The 22,615-nt window shown below is 36.1% G+C and overlaps 1 protein-coding gene across 2 annotated transcripts in view; it reads left to right on the top strand.

Annotated features, from left to right (window-relative positions):
- The window catches only part of grin2ab (glutamate receptor, ionotropic, N-methyl D-aspartate 2A, b), a 196,336-nt gene that overhangs the window by 49,566 nt on the left and 124,155 nt on the right, over positions 1-22,615 (top strand). For both annotated transcript variants that reach the window (XM_038285320.1, XM_038285319.1), the window contains 2 exons: positions 8,480-8,704; positions 10,558-10,716. In XM_038285320.1, coding sequence (XP_038141248.1) covers positions 8,483-8,704; positions 10,558-10,716 — 381 coding nt within the window. In that variant the 5' untranslated portion in view covers positions 8,480-8,482. The remainder of the gene's footprint in view (positions 1-8,479; positions 8,705-10,557; positions 10,717-22,615) is intronic.

The following is a 22,615-nucleotide window of genomic DNA, read 5'->3' as shown; positions in this document are numbered from 1 at the left end:
CAGGGTTTATTTTGGGCTTGCTCGATGTAGCAAAGACCCTTTCCTCTTTAGGCCAGGGAGGTCCACCACTGTGAGACCATGATCATTAAACCAGGTAATGGTAAATTTTTGAGTGGGCAGAAGCCAGGTGCTGGAAAGCAAAATCAGCATCCCCATAAAGCCCATCAGCAAAATAATGCAAGAAGTGTTCAGTAATGTCTTGGTCCTGGAGATGGCTGCTGTTACTCTGAACTTAAACATGGCTTTTCAGCTCATCGCTGAATGTGGTTACCTCATATTGGACATGTCAGTTTGGATTTCTTCACTTTACCTCCAGACTTTAAATAAACTAAAGCTTGTACTTTCATCTAAAAAAAAAAAAATAGTTATGACAGCACAACCAATGTCCTGTATATGTTTCTGCTCTGCGGCTCTTGAAGATCAGATTTACGCTGCCTCCATGCGGCCTCCTGACAGTGCAGCCTTTTTGTCCCTTGCTCTAACACACTTTTTCATTCGACTCAATTGTCAATCTTTATGACTGGATGCAGAACTTTGAGAAAAGAAAGCTTTGATTTTTCTTAACGTTTGTATTCGTGTAGGTTCAAAAGTCATGTTTGCTGTCTTTTACAGGTGCTGGTCATAAAATTAGAATATCATGAAAAAGTAGATTGATTTCAGTAATTCCATTTAAAAAGTGAAACTTGTATATTATATTCATACATTACATACAAACTCATATATTTCAGATGTTTATTTTGTTTAATTTTGATGATTACAAATGACAACAAATGAAAATCTCAAATTCATCATATCAGAAAATTAGAATATTACTGAAGACCAATAAAAACAAAGGATTTATAGAAATGTTGGCCAACTGAAAAGTATGAACATGAAAAGTATTAGCATGTACAGCACTCAGTATTTAGTTGGGCCTCCTTTGGCCTGTATTACTGCAGCAATGCGGCGTGGCATGGAGTCGATCAGTCTGGCACTGCTCAGGTGTTATGATAGCCCAGGTTGCTCTAATAGTGGCTTTTAGCTCTTCTGAATTGTTGGGTCTGGTGTATTGCATCTTCTTCTTCACAATACCCCATAGATTTTCTATGGGGTTAAGGTCAGGAGAGTTTGCTGGCCAATTAAGAACAGGGATACCATGGTCCTTCAACCAGGTACTGGTAGCTTTGGCACTGTGTGCAGGTGCCAAGTCCTGTTGGAAAATGAAATCTGCATCTCCAAAAAGTTGGTCAGCTGCAGGAAGCATGAAGTGCTCTAAAACTTCCTGGTATGTGGCTGCGTTGACCCTGGACCTCAGAAAACACAATGGACCAACACCAGCAGATGACATGGCACCCCAAACCATCACTGACTGTGGAAACTTTACACTGGACTTCAAGCAACGTGGATGAAGTGCCTCTCTTCTTTTCCTCCAGACTCTGGGACCTTGATTTCCAAAGGAAATGCAAAATTTACTTTCATCAGAGAACATGACTTTGGACCACTCACCAGCAGTCCAGTCCTGTTTCTCTTTAGCCCAGGCAAGACGCTTCTGACGCTGTCTGTGGTTCAAGAGTGGCTTGACACAAGGAATGCGACAGCAGAAACCCATGTCTTTCATACGTCTGTGTGTGGTGGTTCTTGAAGCACTCACTCCAGCTGCAGTCCACTCTTTGTGAATCTCCCCCACATTTTTGAATGGGTTTTGTTTCACAATCCTCTCCAGGGTGCGGTTATCTCTCTTGCTTGTACACTTTTTTCGACCACATCTTTTCCTTCCCTTCGCCTCTCTATTAATGTGCTTGGACACTGAGCTCTGTGAACAGCCAGCCTCTTTAGCGATGACCTTTTGTGTCTTGCCCTCCTTGTGCAAGGTGTCGATGGTCGTCTTTTGGACAACTGTCAAGTCAGCAGTCTTCCCCATGATTGTGTAGCCTATAGAACTAGACTGAAAGACCATTTAAAGGCTTTTGCAGGTGGTTTGAGTTAATTAGCTGATTAGAGTGTGGCACCAGGGGCCATCAATTTTGAACCTTTTCACAATATTCTAATTTTCTGATATGATGAATTTGAGATTTTCATTTGTTGTCATTTGTAATCATCAAAATTAAACAAAATAAACATCTGAAATATATGAGTTTGTATGTAATGTATGAATATAATATACAAGTTTCACTTTTTAAATGGAATTACTGAAATCAATCTACTTTTTCATGATATTCTAATTTTATGACCAGCACCTGTATGTGTTGGCCAAGAAATTATTTTACTGGTCTTATACAATATTCTCCTTTTTTGGAGAAACTGATTCTTTGAATTTCATTAGCAGAAATCCATGTTTTATCGTATGCTTTCCACATACAGTACCTGAACATTTTACAAAACATGGCATAGCACTCTTTTGTGGTGTTAGGGCTGAAGCTAACTCCAGAAAAACTGATTTGGTTTTGTTGGTAAATGCTGACACTAACCAACTGCGACTCCCTGTGTGATCTAGCGGCGTATGCTAAGTGCTGCTGGGGCCGCGGGCTACTCTGTAGGCACCAGGGCAGATAGAGAACACTGAAACACAGTAACTTCACTTATTGGCCTGATTAGACGAGATTTAAAATAACATGGATTAGACACACATTCCACCAGCTGGAAAGATAGATTTGAATTAAAAATAATAATAATAATAATAATAAAAAAAGAGAGAATTCTTGGATGAAGATGTGCAGGTACTGTATCTAAGGAGATGAAGAAATCTGGATACAGTAACTTAATTTTGAGGATCTGATGTTTCCTCCTGGGGAACTTTTTCAGCTCTGCTGGACTGTGGTGGTGTAAGAAATTGGCTGAGATGCAACGTAGCATTCACATCATGGTTTCATTAGCTCTCATTCAGCCCCAGGCATTTCACACTGCATTTCCTCCACTCATCTGCCTTTTTTTAGATCTGCTCTCATTATATGGAAAGGCAAATGGGGAAAGGTAAATGTGCTGAAACTGGGAACTCCAATTCACTCTTTTCTGGGTTAGACTGGTACTCCATTTAGCAGATGCCATTGAAAGACACACTTTTTTTCTTCATTTCGGTACATGTTATTGATTGATGCAGACACATGTGTGCCTTCAGCGATGTGAAATCTTTCCCCTCTACACCCCCACGAATGAGGTAAAATCAGATTACATTTATTTCAGGGTTATTTTATCCATTAATCGCTGGCACTTTGCTGTGCACATAGCCTGCAGGCATAGATTATGTTCAAATAAAGGCAGACACTGGAAGAGCGATTTAGGGCATCTTATGAAGCCTGATAAAGGATTCAGCAGAAAAAGTTAAGTTTAACCCTCCTCTCCGGATGGTCAATTTTTGGTTTTAGATAATAGAAAGAAAAAAAAGACTAAAGAGAAAGAGCTCTATATATTCCCAGCATCATTATATGCTTTTCATATTCTTATTATTTAGGTTCACAGTTTAGATTCACACATAAATTTTCATTTAATTTTTACAGTATATCTGAGTCAGCACTTTTCTCAAAGGAAATTATAAGAGTAGCAGGCCATATGAGATATTAAAATCGGTTATAAATGGAAAATGTTATTGTTTTACTTTCACTATAGCTTCGCATACTGGAGTGCAAGGACATTTAAATTCATAGAACATTTGAAAGTGTTCTACATTGAGAAAACATAAGAAAATGAAAAAGATTTTAATCTTGACTGAGAAGAACTCTAGGTTTTAGCATTTGGGATTTTTTTCTGAAAAGTAACAAAGCATGAAAGCTGATTTGGTCTTCTGAATTTTTAGGTATGGTTCTAAGGACGCAGAGTCGACTTGAACCAGAAGACCTCTGTGTTCTTAATGGTTTATAAAACTACAATAAATATTTGGTGTTTTCTGGTACTAAACTGCTCAGGATATAAACTAAATGAAATAATTTATAGTTTATCCTCAAGGATATCATCATGAATACAGGGAGCCAGTGTAAAGACTTTGGAACTGGGGTGATTTGGGTTTAGTGAGGATGGGGGCAGCAGCATTCTGAATCAGTTTATCATCTTACTCCACTCCATCATCTTACTATGACACTTATTTTGTTGGCTTGGTTTTATATCCTGCTTTTGATGTACTGATCTACTGATAGCTTTAGCAGTCTGGCAAAAGGAGGAGGGTCCAAACATTGTACTGTGAGACTAAACCCTTAGTTAAAGGAGAAGTTCGGTTTTTTACACTTTAAGCCCATTTTCTGTAGTGTCCAGGATGAAATCGAATGATCGACACCAAAAGTTTGACAATTGCTCCTGTCTCTGCTTTTTGGCTCATTTAGAATCACCCCCTGGCTGCTTTAGAATGGCTAGCATAGAGCATGTCCGATAATGTCCTTAAAACAACCTTAAACGTTCTTTTTTTAAAATATGCTACTCACCGTGTCGTCAGCGCTGTTCAATGACGTTCCAAAAAAAGTTTCGTGAAGAACAAACGTTCCTGTAGTGTTTTATTTAGCATTTTGTAAATCCCATTGAGTTCTGCAGGAATAGTCAATATTCCCCTGCCACCGGAAACGGAAATGGGGCCTGTTTACACAGTTGTAGTCTTTTCGCTTCACTCTGTGTACTCCGACGTCGAGAATCAAGAATCCACCTTTCGTATTCCATTTTCAGAGTTTTTTAAAGTGTTTAACAGAGACGTTAGCACCTCGACGTCGGAGTACACAGAGTGAAGCGAAAAGACTACAACTGTGTAAACAGGCCCCATTTCCGTTTCCGGTGGCAGCGGAATATTGACTATTCCTACAGAACTCAGTGGGATTTACATGCTCTATGCTAGCCATTCTAAAGCAGCCAGGGGGTGATTCTGCATGAGCCAAAAAGCAGAGACAGGAGCAATTGTCAAAATTTTGGTGTCGATCATTCGATTTCATCCTGGACACTACAGAAAATGGGCTTAAAGTGTAAAAAACCGAACTTCTCCTTTAAACATGTAATCCCAAACCGTAATGTTTCTACCTCTGTTTTTGGGTCAGAGTACCAAATTCCCTGCTAACAAATACATATGGTAAATCTAATGCCTAAAGTGCTTCAGAAATTTTTTATCCTTCACCTTGACTGTGTGTGTTTCCACGCTACTGAATCAAATGGCTAAATAGCCTCCTCAGTATGCAGTTCTGCAGATGCACTGATTACTTGACTGAGGTGGGTTAAAGCAGACACATCTGTAAAGTGCAGGACACAAGACCTTGAGTGCTGAAATTTAAGAACCCTTGCTTTAGAAGGTTCATTGGCAATAACTTTGCAATTTACATGTTTGTTTGTTTTTTTTTCCAAACCAGGGGCCCTCATGAATGGTGTTATTGGTGACGGTTTTTCTTAGCACCTAAAAGTCATTACCATGCTGTGTATTTGAAGGATGCTTTTTATACTTTATATGGTCATCCTTACTATCTAAAAAAAGATTTTGGGCATAAGGTCCAGACTGAATGCCATTAAGTTTGCTCATAATTATGGGAGCTGCTGTCATCTTCATGCCAAGCTTCTTACTGTGAGCATGGAACTTAAAGTATTTTAGCCTTGCAAATCAGTTTTGTCTCCTGATGTTCCTTGACTGCCTCTAACAGTTTTTTTCATTGATCTGTTGACTGAGTTTCAATTACTTAATTAATCTCCTTCATATTTAAATAAGTTTTTTATTGTTTTATAACTGGATGTATGTATTATTTACTACTTTTGTTTAGTATAAATTGAGATAGCTACACTATTTACACAATGAAATAGAGCAGCTGTAGTAAACATAATTTGGGCTTTAGCCCAAAGTCTTCACATTAACACATGGCAAAAGCAAAAATCAACACCTAAACATATGGGAAAACTAGGAAAAACTAGCACAGAGAAAACATGTCTCACCTCAGAAAGCTTTCAGCAGCATAAGCCTTATTTACATGGGATAAGCATTATCTAGGGACCCCATGTGATAAAATTTACCCTTCTATGTCTGCCTTTTATATGCGGCTTTTTCATGCCGCATATAAAACCGAAGTCTGAGATTTTGAGGAAATTTAGACATTCCCTAGATATGATATTACCACGCTGCGTATTGCACAACATCTGCTCAGTGCTTTGTTGCTGCCAGCGCTAGCCGGCTGTTTAACAGAAAGCTACAAACAGAAGAAAAATATTTTTAAGATACAATGCATTATGTGATCCACCATTTTCATCTGATATTGCTCCTTCTCTTAGGCATTTTTTGATGCTGTCTTATGGCTGACAGGGTTTTGCTGGACATGGACAAAAACAAAATTTTTTTTTCTCAAAACTCAAATGTAGCTTCAGTTTTTCACCAAAAGTAAATAAAAAAGTGATCGCAACACGAAAACCACCTCATCACCTATCAGAGCCTTCGTATTTCTCTCAGAGAAGCCAATTCACTTTGGATTAGTATTACTTGCTACAGTATTAGGTTTTCCAAGTCCTTACTTCTTCAACAAATTATTATCATTATTATTTTTTTAAATTTTAATGGTAAGCAAATAATTTGTTTTACTATAATGAATCAATGTTATTGTATCTTTAAACAGCACATGCATTATTATTATTTTTTTTAATCAAAGGTATGAAAACAGCAGCTCTAAATGCATCAGTGTGAGTAAAGGAATTAAGTATGAAGTTTTTCTCTGATGGAAGCATTTTTTTTTATTTGTGAAGAAGATTCTGTAGTCCCTACTATTGATGTGACTCCTTGTAAACCTGTAATAGTATTGTTGAAAAAGCTCTTTTGTTGTCATTTTTCTTCTCTAACAAATATGAAGTCCTAGCTTTTCAAAAGCTTAAATGTGAGACTACCTTTCCAGACAAAGTGAAATTCTCCTAAACAGGTGGAACACAACCTCCTTTCTCTGACTCTGCCACTGAGCATGCCTCTCCAGACCAATTACCCTATTTTTTTAAGCAACTTTACCTTGAAGAGTTGAATAAGAAAAAGAAAAACATGGCAAAAGTGTATGTCACTGCTCTCTGTTATGCTGGCACATGAAAATGATTAAAATTAGACTGCTTCTTTAATATGTGTTGTACTTAATTCTTTGATTGACACCTTCTGTAATTAAATTTCCCACAGATGTTGTGCTGTCATTGTCAGCTCAAAAGTTATTAAAATAGTCAAAGATAATCTTTTCAAGGAAACACTTCAATTTTAATTTCTATTTCATGTTTCCAGAGTATTTTAAATCAGATGAAGATACAGTAGCAAGTAGGGTTGTCAAAAGTATCGATACTCAAAAAAGTATCGATACTGAAACGTATCCAGATACAATACTCGTTTTTAAAAGTAGTGGTGGCACTGTATCAGCTGCACCTCTTTTTTTGTAAGAGGTGCAGCTGCTGAGAATTATTTTTGTTTCTTAACCGGTTTGGCGAGTGTCATTGTTATGTGTGCAAAGCATAGCCAAGAGAGGAACATTTAATTTTAATTTTATATGTTTTTTTATCAAGCTTGCTTAATATTGTGCACAGCATACAACCTCAAAATATTGCTATTATTGTTTATTGTATTTATTTATTGTATTTTATTTATTAATGAAAATATTTCGGTAGAATTTTGGAGTCTTTGTTTTTATCCTTGTGGTATCGAAAATGGTATCGAGTATCGAATATTTTCCTTAGTATCGGTATCGAATTGAAAAGTTTAGTATTGTGACAACCACAGTAGCAAGTCACATCACTTCTGTACGGTTCCCCATAAAGTACAACCACATCAACAAATCTTTAAACACGACAGCTTAAAAAAACACAGCAACATATTAAAAACCACAATAACATATTAGAAAACAGAAATATAGAAAAATAACACAACATATTCAAAAGCACTACATTTCGATCTGAAAAACTGACACTGAGAGAAAAGCCAGTTACAAGAAATTTATTGATAAAATTACTTTAGTCTTTGGCGCTCAGACCTCGGCAGGAAACATAGCGCTGAATTTTGATAGATATGCTTGAAGAGGAGTAAAGAATAGGACTTTTTCCCCCCAGGCCTGAAACTGGTGGTGGAGTGGAGATAGATGAAGTTAGTCAGTCTGTAGACTGCTGGTTAGTGAGATGGTATACTGAGCTTTATGGGGAGATCCAGTGGACTGAGTGAGCTGATCACTCAGGGACCTGGAAGATGGAAGTCCAGCTTGGATAAACACAGGTTGAGAGAACCTGTCCATGATGAGCTAGCATGAAGCGACAGTGGAGAGGAAAAACTTAACATAGGGAAGAAACCTCTGGCAGAACCAGGCTCAACATGGCGGTCTTCTGCCGGACTGGTTAAAATGAGATGCGAGTGCAGTAAGAGTCCAGGGGGAATAAAACTCTGATGAACCTTTAGCTATGATGGTGGAGGAGGGTTGAAATGGGTCATCTGAATGAAGTCAGACGTGGTTTGCCCTTCAGTGCCATAGTTATAGTAGTTCTGTGTTTAAATTGAATGGGATGTGAGTATTTAATCACTTCTTTTAATTTCTCTTTCTGTGTTCCGTAGGGTATGATGGGTGTGGCGGGCTGGACACTCGTCCTTCTCTCCTCAGTCATGATGCCTGTGGCATCCCAGAAGCCTCCAGCCCTCAGTGTGGGTGTGATAATGGGCCAGACACGTCCGGTAGCCGACCCGAACCTTCGGCCTCCTCGACGCCCAGATGACCCATTAGATACCTCTGTAGTTATTCTGAAGATCAACCAGACGGACCCAAAGTCTATAATCACACAGGTGAGAAGTGCTTACTTTCAAAGGTGTATCATGATATTTTACAGACAATAAATGCTTTGTTGATACCAATTAGCAATATTAAATGACACCAGCCCTTGTTTTGTACATAACACATATTAGACATTCCTCTGGGATAACTGATTTAGTTTAATATATTAAACAATTATATATTTAAAAAAATCTATGGACAGAAAATACAGCAGCTTTATTAGTTGCATTACTGCCCACAAATGATCTCTAAACTTTACTTTAAGAGATTTACCAACAGTGATTTTGGCGACCTTCTTAGAGCAACAGTTTTAAGGGTGAAGTCTTTTGCCTGCTCATTAAATAATACTGAGCTCATTATACACCTTATGATAATAGTTCAATGTTATTTTTGTTCATTCAGCCTTTCTGTAGTGCCCTAACAGCTGATATGTTTAGATTCAAAGCCATATTCCATATATAATTCTCTGGTATTGTCTTAGACAGCGGTTCTCAATTTTTCTCTAACTAGTGCTCTCCTATGCATCATCCAATAGACAATAAAGATCAGGGATTAGAAATAGAAATACACTCTGGCTGGATTTTAAGTCAGGTTGGTCTTGTCCAAATTTCGTTATCTGCTTTTTTTCACTACTCTATTCTTCCCTGTATTTTTTAATCTGAAACTGACATTAACACCCATGTCTCTAACTTGCCGTGTGACTTTGACAGGTATCATTGATTAATCTGATTGGATGAGGGATGACACAAAAAATCACAAAGCTATTTGCAAGCCAAAAGTTTGAGAGCATAGATACAGAAATGTGGCTGGTTCCCCTCTCAATGGACACGCATGTTTTACGACCAACACAAAAAACAGGCCCTGAGTTTATCCCCAATGGAATAAGAATACTGTAAAGTCAAATATTAGAAATATCTTGTTAGTAAACAGATATTAAAGGTATTTAATTTCCTATCTTGTTGCCTGTGTCTATACATTTTTCCCCCGCAGTATGATTGGGATGGCACCATAGCGCCCTCTATAGACAAGCTGCTGCCTGACTGAAGGATTTTGTTGATGTTGGTTAAAGGATCTTTTTCTTAGTTTTTTTATTCCACTTTGATCCTTTTGATGTATTTTTTTGGAGGGTGTCTATAAAGCCAAGTTTGGTTAAAAGTGTAATGTTTGGTGAGGCCTAATAATGGCTTATCTTAAACATCCATAATTATATTTCTAACTCAATTTAAACCATGAATATAATACTTGGATGAATGTTTTTTTAAGGCACCAACAAATCCGGGCTTAAAACTTTTACGTATCTTGGCATGTAGATAAAATCACTTATTTTCATAATTTTGTTTTCACTTTCTTAAAATAAAGGCATGCAGATATGCATACAACAAATTTGATCACTCTTCAAGATAAGTGAAGCATTGTGTTTAGCAGGTGTAAGGTTGTCAACACATATGTCATCTTTAGTAAACGCAGCCAAATATTGAAAAACCCTGCAAAGGCAATATCAATAAATATTATTGTCATCATTTTAGATTTGATGTATACATATTTTCGTCCCTCTTCTTTCTTTTACTTATTACTTACTATTACTTTTTCTGATCAGTGTTTTAGGCACTGTGTTCTGTATCGGGTCTACTGTAGAACACCTGAAACAAAGAGACTCCATTTAACAGACAAACCATTTCTTTATCATGAAAAGTCTGTAGTAATGGCACTTGATAATTATCAGCTGACAATAATTGCATTTCAAATGCCTTTAGCTGATATAGCAAATGTTATACATTAAACATGAATTGTGCAACACTGACATCTATACTATGTGAACTATCTGTGTCGCCTTGGGTTAAAATGCTCTTTCACTGTGTCTCAGGTGTGTGAACTTGTGTCTCGCACTCGTCTCCACGGCCTTGTGTTTGCTGATGGCACCGATCAGGAGGCCATTGCCCAGATCTTGGACTTCCTGTCAGTTCAGACACAGCTTCCGGTTTTGGGAGTTCATGGTGGTTCTTCTATGATAATGGCTGATAAGGTAAGTAACCTATACTTCATTTTTTTCTGTGTACATAATGTTTCACCATTGGAATTAAGTGGTTCTATGATCTGTTATCCGTGTATGAAATAAAGTGGGAAGTTTTTTGGTGTTTTTGCACACTTTTTATATTTTTTTTTTTAACCATAAATGACTTAGTGTTAACAAGCTTTGAGTCTATGTTATTCCACAGCTGCATTTAAAAAATAGAACTAATATTCTGATAAATGTGAATATTCTTTTCTGCTTATTTCAGGAAATATACTTATTTGTTTTATGAATTAATTACAGATAGAGGGATATTTCAGTCCCTTGTTTATTGTATTCATTTTGATAATGATTTACAGATAATGAAAACTTGAAATTCAGTGTCTCAGAAAATGCAAATAATAAGTGAGAAAATAAAAAAGATTATCTGCATTTTAAAAAATATCTTAATTAGTAAAACTATCTCGATTTCTTAGCACTTAAACCATGTTTGGGTCTCTATTTACATGAATTGCTGGATCAATGCAGTGTGGAATTAAAGCTATCAGCCTGTGGTCCTGCTGAAGTCTAATGGAAGTCTATATTGCTTTAATTACAGCCTTCAGGTTATCTGCATTGCTGGGTCTGATGTCTCTTATTTTACTCTCGAAAATATCCACTAGATTCTTAATGGGGTTCAGGTCCTGTCTTTATGCTGACAAAAATAACACACAGTAAAAGCATGGTTATTGAACCACCTTTTGGTACCTTTGACAGTATGCATTTGTCACCAATGTGTTGGTATGTAGAGACTCTTAATACACTGACTCATGCCTCAGTCCTCTTCTTGCTAAAGTTTACATTAATATAGCTGTTTAATGTAAGATGTAATTACTGACATTAAAAGAAAGAAAGGGTTAGGGTTAGGGTCAAAATAATATTTTATAAATGAGAAATTCTGTTCCCTAGTTGAGTTAAAAAAAAAAGTGAATAAGTTACCTTAAAATACTCTTAGCTCAATGAGTCATGACCACTGCCATATATGGGAAATTACATGGTATTTGTAACTTGTTTTTAAACATATTGTAGGTTGTCTTCTGTACAAATAGATACCTGTTTAAGTAATATGTTTGGTGTGTGGAAATTTATCAGCAAAGACCGTCTGTGAAGAAAATATGGGTGAGATCAATGAAAGTGAACCTCGGAATCACTCCCTAATGTAAAAGATATTTTTGACATAACTGATTATAAAAATGAGAATAACACTGGAGCTGGAATTGCTATGTCTAACTGAAAAAAGGAGCCTCAATTCTTGTATATCTAATTATTTTTTATCACAAAATAATTTTGGGCTCAAAAAAGAGCACTTTTGAACCAGATCTTTATTTGTTAGCTGTCCTATACATTGATCTACAAAATAAAAAATGAAATAAAATAAATAGTTATCCTGATATGGCCATACTTATGATTGTAATGGGCAGTTTTGATGAAGTGATGCTTAAGTCCACCGCTTTAAATGTAACATCACTGTTTGGAAAATTTCGTCTGCCTTGTGTTTGCTTTTTTTTTTTTTTTTTTCTCAAACTAAGGCTTTTCCCTTGTATATTTCTTGATTTTGCACAGGAGATTGAATATGACATAGTGAGTTACAAGCTTATACACAAATGGAAATAGAAGTAAAAGAGGAATATTGCCCATTAATAATTAACTACAATAGAATACCCCTTCTGAGACCTTTTTTTACTGTAAAGTCCAGATCTAGATGTGATGAAGTTGTTAATGTTACTGAATGGATTTTGCGGATTGGAAAATGACACACTGGGAGAGTCTTTGCACGGTCAGAGGAAGCTTTTCCATAAGACATAGAGCACTTTTTTTTAAAATAGACAATTGTGCATTGTTTATGTAAAAAAATTATTTTATGCTTGGTCTAAAACTGACTTATGCTAAACCAAAGCAACGTCGTAGAAATAAATCCCAAATTGGATAAAGCTGCTTGGCAAGTCACAAGCTTGATTTTTCGTTTTTATAAGAGAAGGTAAGAGATGTATCATATAATAGGGGCTTTGTTTTTTTGTTTTTAGTTGATACTTAGCACAAAGTTAGGGGTGCACATCTCTGTCTTATCTGAATTCTCTCCTTGGTACTGAATGTAGACCTCGCTGACTGACACACTAAAAAAGGCTTTGATAAAAACACAACTTGTTCTTTAGCTTTTAAATCTCTCAGGGCAAAGATGCCAAAACACAGGAACCAATAACTGCTGTAGTACGGCAGCCTTTTGAAGTTGGAGCTGACTGGGGATTGTATGTTGCTGTGTGAGAGAAGATAAGAAGTAAAACAGAAAGAGGGGGAGAGAGGTGAGGCAAACGGTGGGAGTTAGTTTGAAGGTCGGGATTGCAGTTGTAACATGAAGGTCAGTGGCTTAAATTGCCTTCCGAGAGAACAATGACAGAAAAGGAAGGATATCCCTTTCTTTTCTTTAATTGCTGCTGTTAACATGTCATTAAATGGAGTACTTGACCCTGAGTGTACTTATTGAACTTTGCAGTGAGCAAAAGTACATGAGTATGGCCTTTTTTGGGCAATACCCAGGAGAGAGGTATAACTGTTTGTGGCCTGTGACTAACTAGCCCCAGACAGCTGTTCCTGCAAGCCTGCCCTGTAGATTAAGTAACTTATTCTACTCATTAAAGGCAAAAGCAGCCAACTGCCAGAGAGGTATGGAAGTGTGATGTGACATCAAATTACAGAAAATTTATTTTGGGGCTTCTCACTTGAGTATGGGTGCTCAGGGAGTTTACTTCAAAGGAAAAAAAATATAAAGGGGAGGATGGCCATCTGTTTAACCCTGGTTTTATAAGTGGGAAACATATAGTTTGTCACTGTTATGAAATCTGCTCAGGTTTATATTTAAAGAAAACCTTTATTGCCAATATAAGCCTTTAAGCCTCTTTCGCTTAGAAAAGCCAATGAATAATAAGGTATTGGAAATGACTTCCAGAATCAGCACTGGCAGGCTGCTCATAAATAACCTACATTGTATCATTATCAGGTTCATGAGAAAAAGATGAGGTTTAAGCAAAATTTTAGGAAAACCTAGGCTTCTTAGATCTAGACTTGGAATCTGTGTTCATATATAGAATAAAGGTTATCTAAGTATAAAAATTGTGTTTTGAATAGTCTGTACTTTGTATAGAAAAATCCAGTCCATGACAGACCTGAGGCCTGTACCATGACGCAGAATTAATGGCTTGGCAAGACAACTTCAGCCTCAACCCTGACCTTCCGGTACCATGAAGCTGGATTCATTCTTTGTGAGGCTAGTCACCATGGTAACATACTCTAAACAGCAAACCTGACTCCAGGGCAGGTGTTCTGTCAGAAAAGCATATGCCAAGAAATAACAGTATAATCAAAGCTGATTTTGTTTTTTAAAAGTAAACATGAACGTGTTTTTGCTGGTCAGTACACCGCAGCTAAAATTCATTAAGGGAATAATTCTCTCTCTATATATAATGTTAGTAATAATAGTTTATGTTTTGTTTTCATACTGTATAAATGTGACCCTTACTGCTCTGTATTTTTCTCAGGAAGGTTAAAGAAATCCTAAAATCTGTTTTCTGAGCAAAGTTTAGATGTGTCTCACAACGTTTGAAGAGATACAATATTCCACTTTCGTTATTAGGTAATTTGGTTTGAGACACCTTAATTAAAAACAACTGGTATGGGATGTTTGATTGATAAACGCCTGAAAGGATTAATCATTGTTCAGAGCTGAGGCAATTATTTTTCAGTTGATTGTCTGATTAGAACATTGAATTGTCTCGGCATTGAGCGTAATAACATGCTGTGGTCTCTACCCGGTGCACGTGCCAAACACAAGCTTATTTACAGAGACCGTGAGGATTTTCAGGGAGGTTGCCACATGTGTTGTGTTTGACACTCAAACTGTGATGGCGACGGCACCACAATGAACTCGCCTTAGCACTTTTTGCCAGCTCTATTAGCTCACTATTAATTTCACAGCGTCAAACACATTTAGGCATCAGTGTTATGAAAACTTACAAAATATGACAGCCTTACACCAATAAACATGATCTGCTCTGAAAAAAGAAATCTGGCTCAATGTAATGGCTTGGCTGCATGAATTTTGTTTTTGTAGCTGCTATATGTCCTGTTATGAGATCAAAATACAGCTTGAATAATTCACTTGTATTGCTATATACTATTAAAAAAAACCAATAAGGTAGCTTATTGTTAAGTATGACTTTTTCCACAGCCACATGGTCACTCATGAATTATGTTGAGTAATTATCCAGACATGAATTTTCTTTACAGGGAGCATAATATTTGCAAAGGAAAATAATGCTGCCAAGAAAGAAGTTTTACAATTCAGTTAAAGATTTAAAATAATGGACATACAGCACATGGAGGCGGACAGAACATGTGTGAAATACTTGGTGTTAAAGCAGTGCTAAGCTGCCAAAATGCACACTTAACTGTCATGATTATGACATATTTCAAGTAAAGGCTTTCTCCAGTTGTCATTTTTATCAGCTATTCACCAAGCCTTAGAACCATCACCGTGAATTACATAAACAGAAACAGACTCTACTGGTTTTCCCAGAAAACTGATAACACTGTGGGGACTGACACTCACTGCCAAAAGCCTTTATTATTTTCTTTACTTAAAATAAAGTAATACCTTTTTTTTTTTCAAGAAAATGATGTTTTTTTCAGTTTAGTCTTATTGTATTTCTATATAATCTTCTCAAATTTGGTTACCTAAGAGATAGATGAGGTTTATTTCAGGGTATTGTTGTTTAGAAATGTTTCTCATTACCATGTTGCTTTTTTATTGCAATTTCACTTTAATTTTTACTTTATAAGCTATCTTAACCAAACCAGCAATAATAGTGAGTATAGTTTAATATCTATATGCTGTAATAAATCTTACCTAGAATCCATACTATCTGTTTTTTAGAAGCAAATTCGGGTAAACCTGAAATCTATGGTACTATAGCTTTAAATTGGATTTTTGGTTAGTTGGCAATTAGGTTAGACTTATACTTTTTTGAATTAATATTTAATACAACTCTCTGCCTGAGTTGTAGCTTAGAAAATAACAGAAGCTCATTGCTCTGTTTCTTCTGTACATATTTGCTGGTTACACAGTTTCTGTTCCTTATGCTCTTTGCCTTAGTGCTTTTTCTTTGCAAGGCAATTTTAACACTATATTGCAAAGAAAAACAATAGGCAACTAAACAAACTTTTTTTGGAATGCAAAAATATTATCATTCTTTCTTAAAGCAATTAATATATCCTCTGGGTGGTATTTTACAGATAAAAAGGCACAGCAAGCAAAGAAGTTTTCTCCCAGTGTATGGAGAGCGGGCGTCTTCTCATTCATCCAACTAGAGTGCAATAGTGCAGCGGCTAATGAGTATTTTGCAAATCGATCTTTTGATTTCTTTTTCGATTAATCAATAATAATAATCGGATAGCCATAGGTTCCTTAAAGAAGACTTTTTTACGAAATTAAACCAGGTTTAAGTAAAATTTTTCAATTTAAGGCGTTCTGTGTAGAACGTATTGACAGACTACATTTTTTTTTTTATCTTAAATGCAAAATGTTATTTTGTTTACAATTATGATGATCTATGTGGGTTGGTCTGTCAGCCAAAGGCTTGTTTTAATGTTTCTACACTCCAGTTAATGATTAATCGATTATTGAATTAGTTGATGATTATTTCAATAATTGATTAATCATGATTAATCCGATTAATTTTTTCAGCCCTAGAGGACAAGCAAAGCCAGAAATGATGCTGTCTAAGTAACAATAGTAAATCATTTTTGTAGCATTTGGGAAAACTGAGATAAGCTATTTTTGATTTTTACAAAAAAAAAAAAAAAAAAACTTTTATAGAAAAAAACAATTGATTTTTAATAGTGATTTTTTTTTATTTGATGCAAGTATTGAAAATGTTCTACTCTCTTTGTTTTAAGATAAAAAAAATATAAAATGGTATTTAAAAGACTCAATTAGTTAAGGTTTGCAAGCTAAAAACGATACAAAAACAGATTTTTAAAAGAAAAATAGAAAGACAAAACAAAGAATTTGGCTTCATTTTGTGTTTCAAATAGATATAAAAATGGCAAATGAATTTCTTATATATGATTATTTATAATTAGGGATCTCTTTATGCCCTTAACACACCTCTGAAGACTGTCGCCACTGATCCATATAACTTTTTTGTCCTTTTTTTCTGAGTGCATTAGTTAAGATTTTTGTACTGAGCACTAGATGATGCACCTTTAGATAGGCTTACAGGAAAGAACGACGTATGGACAAGTAGATTAGGCATGTGGAAACCCAAGAGATAAGCTGTACTTGCTGGGCATTCTGTGCTTCTCGTACCAAGAGACCACTCTGGAAACTCAGAAATGTTGTTGGCTTTCCCACATTCCCATATGCGCTTGCTCTCCCCCCGCCAGCCCTCTTATTCTATTCTTTATACTTCCTAGTTCTTATTCTGTGTGTGTGGAGGGGGAGTAAACGGTGAGGTTAGGGCGGGGGGGGTCACAGTGTGTAGCATAAGAACACTAACATGCTGAAATGGAGGGTTGTTAATTAAACATGAATGTTCTTTCTGCTTTGCTCTGCCACTATGGCAGGATGATACTCTCAGTGTCTATGTATTTCAAAGTGTGGGTGGGTGTATGTGTGTCTTGGAGACGCTGTGTGTCCCAGCTTGGGCTGTCCCATATTGGTAGGGCCATTTGCCCAGGTTCTCTGCTGAACTACTTTAATATTTTACACCTGCTCCTTCTACCTGCTGTCACTGGCAGAAGACACACTGCTGTGTCATTCACGCTCTTTAATGCTTTCACCTCTAATTTATTCCCCTCCTCTACCCTTAATGTCTTTCCATCTAACCCCATGTGTATCCAGAATTCCTTTCTCCCTCTATTGTCTTTTCTGCCTTCTGGCATGTTACATCCATGGCTGTTATGCTTTGGTAGTTAGGATACAAAAGAAACTGGCAGCCATTTTGGATGGCTTTAGAAAGTCTCGCTAGTCTTAAAGTCCTGTGAAGCATGATCAAATTGTTTTTCTCTAAGTTTGGTGTGTAAAAATCACAGTAAGTCGTTTGGTTGGCATGGTTGCATAATGACAAGAAAACAGCCTCTAGTCCTCAGTTCTGATCTGTTGGCTGTCACAGTTCTGTAGTTGGTCTTCACCACTGGTCTTGAGGGTCCAACTCCTTCTAGGTCGGCTGAGCAGCAGAACAAACCAAAGTGACGACATGTGTAAGATAAATCCTTTTTTCTTCTATAGAAGCTACAATATGACCAACCTACATCCTTTCCTCAAAATGTCTTATTTTGAAACTGGTAGTCCAACAACTTGATGAGAAATGGACAGGATAATCCTTGCTTTACTTTCTTACATAAAAAATGCAATATTTTGCATATTAAAGCCCACTCTATCTCTATAGGATAGCATAGACATGGAGATTTTTCTCAATATTGTTTACCTTTAGAACCTTGATTTGTAACATCTGGGGTTTTCAGCTAAAGGATGGATGGATGGATGGATGGATGGATGGATGGATGGATGGATGGATGGATGGATGGATGGATGGATGGATGGATGGCCTATGTTATAATGCTATTCTTTGTTAGATTTTTTCCCCTTGTGGTCCTTTCTGTGCTCCCTCTCCTTCCTCACTCACCTCTCCCTTCATTGTCCATCTCCATTCCTGCCCTTGTATACAGAAGAGGCTTTCTGCTTTTCACTGTTCCCTGTTGGTGTCTTTCATTACTCTGCCACATGGCCCCTCTCTCTGATACTTTCTCTGGTTAGCTGCTTATGTCTATGTAAGTTTTCTTTGAGTTATTCATTAAAGCCTTATGTTTTGCAGCTTCCAAGTTCCTTTCTGCATTTTGCTGCTCCTACAACTGCATAATGTATTGCAATATGCACTTTATCTTTGGAGGCAAAAGAGACCTAAACACTGGAGACTGGGAGCAGAAAAAACTTTTAAATTATTAAAAAGAAATAGAAAAATAAAATAGAAAACCAGAATAAAAAAAATTAAATTATGATATGAAAAACAAAAAAACTATTTTGTTTAGAGATTTATTGGAGTACTTAACATATGGCCAATGTGATTATCCAGGGGAAACAGTAAAACAAGTGGAATAAGATGTATATAGATTTAACGCAGCACTAGATTTAATCAGAATAACTCTAACAGAACCTCTGAAAGCATGGCCATAAAGATTGGCAAAAAACCCTAACTTAACAGTAATGCAGGAATTGCTTCACAAAAACCCATCTTTTTGCTGTATTTGCTATTGTTTTTTCTGGAAAACATGAATCTCGCTGTCACCAATGCAATTTTGATTAAAACATTGGTTAAAAACACCATCTTTAACAGGATGCATCACTTAATACCAGAAATGTTCCATGGCACAGAGTATAAATACCCAGTGCTTTAATTTTTTTCTTCCTTTTCTTTTCTTTTTTTCAGGCTTGTGATATTTGTCTAATCGGGATCACTTGAGAGAGAAAGCCTGTTTTACAGAGTGATAATTTCTTTGACTTTATTAAAACAGGAGTCATTGCCTTTCTAATAATTTTCAAGAACGCAACAAATAATTCAGCTTCAGTTTTTACTCCAATAAAAAGTTTCATAACATTCCTCTTCAACCTGTTGCTATTCTTGCTTTTCATGGAATTATTTTCATCTCTCGCTTTTAGACAGACCCAATCAACTTTTAGCTGCGAGTACTTTTTGTTGAAGAAAGCAATCCTTCCTCTTTTGAATTTTCTCCTCCAAAACAGTCTTCCAACAAACTATTCAGCAAATAAAAGTAATATTCAAATTTATTACAGATTAGTCTAAAAGAACACGACTTATAATTTATAACCTCACCCACGTAAGATAAGTGATGTGTGAAACTTCCAGCTCTGAGGGCAGAATCTGGCTCGCCATTCCTCTGACACCTCTTTTAATAGTTGGTAATAATCTCTGTTGTCATCACTGAAAATGGTCGTTGACAGAACATAGCTAAAACTGCAACATTAATGTTTAGTATCAAAGAATAAATACAAAAAATATAAACTCATACTTAATCTTCATGCTGCTAAACATTCAAATGTTCTATAAATTGCAGCTGCCTTGTGGCTCTTGTTGGCTAAAATGCATGCTAACCTTTAAACACAGTTTAACTCTAAATCCCAACATTTCTCTGCATTATAATAATTTTGTATTTGTCCTAAGGTCAATTTAGTAAGTGCCCTCCTATTCTTTTTATGCTAAAGAAACCATATTTTGCTTCCCGTACAGAACTGTGATTAGTTGCTTCGATTCTCTGTGCATAAGGCGAACAATCACTTCCCTTATTGGGTGGGTAGATGTAGCTCAACAAAGGACACCCATTGTCTGTCTGTTATGTTTAAGTATTACAAATACTCTTTTCATTGTGTGGAACATGGCCAAAGTACAGCATTAGAGCACTGAGTGATCTTCTGTTGTAAGTCTCTGTCTCAGCAGAAGTACATTTGGCCAAGCTTCAACATTTCACTGTGGTGGAAGCTTTTTATCTCATTAGCTATGTTACAGCATTCATTTTTATTTTTTACAGAATGCAAACTACTCCACAAAAGCTAAATGGTTTCCTAATCAGGCAAAACAACATAGAAGACAAATGTAGACATTACGTTTTTAAATAAGCAGAATGTGGTTTATTTTGAGAACTATTTAAACAAAGATGGTACCACAAATCATATTACATTACTGTACATTACTCACCAAAGTACCACTAATTCTTATCAGTTCTCATACAGCCAGATCTTCCCAGGTTCTATAAAATATGTGCTTTGACTTTTTAATTCCCGCTCAATTCCCCATCAAAATATCCTTATAGATGTTAAATTTAGTAAAGATTGTAGAGGAAATATTAAGGCAATGCCAGTTAAAAATGTAAATGATTAAAACAACTAGAAGGTAGAAGTTAGATATTGTTGTGTTTTTAATATTTAATCAAATAACATTTGAACCTTCGTGCTTCTCAGCAAACACAAATGGCTATGTGTTAGGATAACAGGTTAAATTGTGAGTTGAGCTGAAATCATGGTAAAACTGTTAAAACTGCAGAAAAATGGAATAAATAAAAAAAGCCTCCATTCAAAATATAAAAATGTATTTAGAAAAATAATTCAGCTTCATGTCAAACATATTTTAGGTAAAAACTCGTAATTTCAAAGTAAATTTAGAGGTACAAAAAAAAAGCTGCAAAAATGGTGCTTTGCATGTGCTAAATGTTTACCTTTGCACATTTTGGTCATTAGAATATGATCTACATATTGATGAAGACCTGCAAACAAAGAAAGGTTTGCACACGCTGTCTATTTATAGTAATTACAAATGCACATCACTTTGTGTCTCCCTTGGAGATCTGCTTTCTGCGTACAAACATGTTTGCTCATGTTTTAAAATGTACAAACTTTCTGGAGATCAGGCCCTTATTGTTTTTTGGAATCTACACCATCTATGTTAGACTTGTCTCTATTCCTGAACAGTCCAAGCAGGCCTGCAAACATGTCAGTTTCACCCAGTATGTGAAGTGGGATTTACTTAAAAAAAAAAAAAAATACATTAAAGGGTTCAAATTGTTTAAGAACTCAGAATTGACTCAGCATTCAATGAAATATATTCTCTTTGTGTTACTCTGTGAAATTTATTGACCTACTTAAACTTGATGGCAGGTAACATCAAAAATTAAACAACACACAGATAAAAAACTGTTGTTATGATGCCAATCATGTTTTATTTGTTGAGCTACAGTACAGTTGTGTTTTTTTTTTTTAGGTTAAAGCTCAGTTGTTTTTATATTTGCTAGTCTTAAATTTGACAGATAAAAAACTAACTCAATTCAGGAGTTTTAAACATAACGCCGACAACATTTAGATGGGTTACTACAACTACGTATATAAAAAAACATTTTTTCCCTTAACCTATGACCTGCAGATAAATATTATCTGAAAGTAATGTATTTTGGTAAAAAACAAAAAACAAACAGGACCTTAAGCTATAATGTTATATGATATGTTTGCATAATCAGAAATGTATGCATAAAATCCAGGTTAATAGAATCTATACTGCCTAATTTTTTATTTTTTAGCAAAGAAAGAAAAAAGCACTAATGGTTTAAAAGAAGACAACAAAATTCTCTCAGCCCTAACAACCTAAGCTGCTTTAACCCTGCAGCCATCACGGTGGCTCATAGCAGCTAGTTCTGATGCTTAAAACCAGTGGCGTTCATGACAAGGAAAAAAAAAGAAGTTTGCCCTTTTTTATTCTGGAGTGCAAATTGCCCTTTTCAAACACCAATCAAAAAAGTTCAGGCCTTTGCCCTGGACCTCTCACAGAACACAACATTTTTTCTGGCAAAAGAATCAAGCTGCAGTTACAAATTTTTTTTTTAAACCATGTTCCTAAAACGGCCTGAGCAAGGAGTAGCTGACACTGTATAATCAATTTGGAAATAATCCCAGGCAACATCTGTATGACCATGGAGAGAAGTAATTTGACTCAACAAAATGCCAACGTCAACTCATGTGCCCTGAACTCATCAGAGCTGAGGGTGAGAAAATGAATGTTATCTTTAAAAAAAATTCCACTTCCAGAAGTAGGAATAAGTCACCAGTTTATAATGTCTCCGCTGCATATGGTTCCACTGATAACAGGAACAGAATGCATCCTTCTCTTGAAAGACATTAAATTTGTTGCTGGGGAAAAAAAGCAGCATCCGCAACTAAACAGTTAGAGGACAAGAAAGCATTCCCACCATGGCTAAGCACTGCATTACTCAGAGATAGGCCAAATGCTGTAGCTTTTCTGTTATTTCATTTAACCTG

Source organism: Cyprinodon tularosa, unplaced genomic scaffold, assembly GCF_016077235.1.
Source record: "Cyprinodon tularosa strain WSP-4 unplaced genomic scaffold, ASM1607723v1 ctg21, whole genome shotgun sequence".
In the NCBI taxonomy this organism is placed as follows: Eukaryota; Metazoa; Chordata; class Actinopteri; order Cyprinodontiformes; family Cyprinodontidae; genus Cyprinodon; species Cyprinodon tularosa.
Note: the sequence above shows the minus strand (reverse complement) of the source record. Positions and strands in the feature narration are given on the sequence as shown.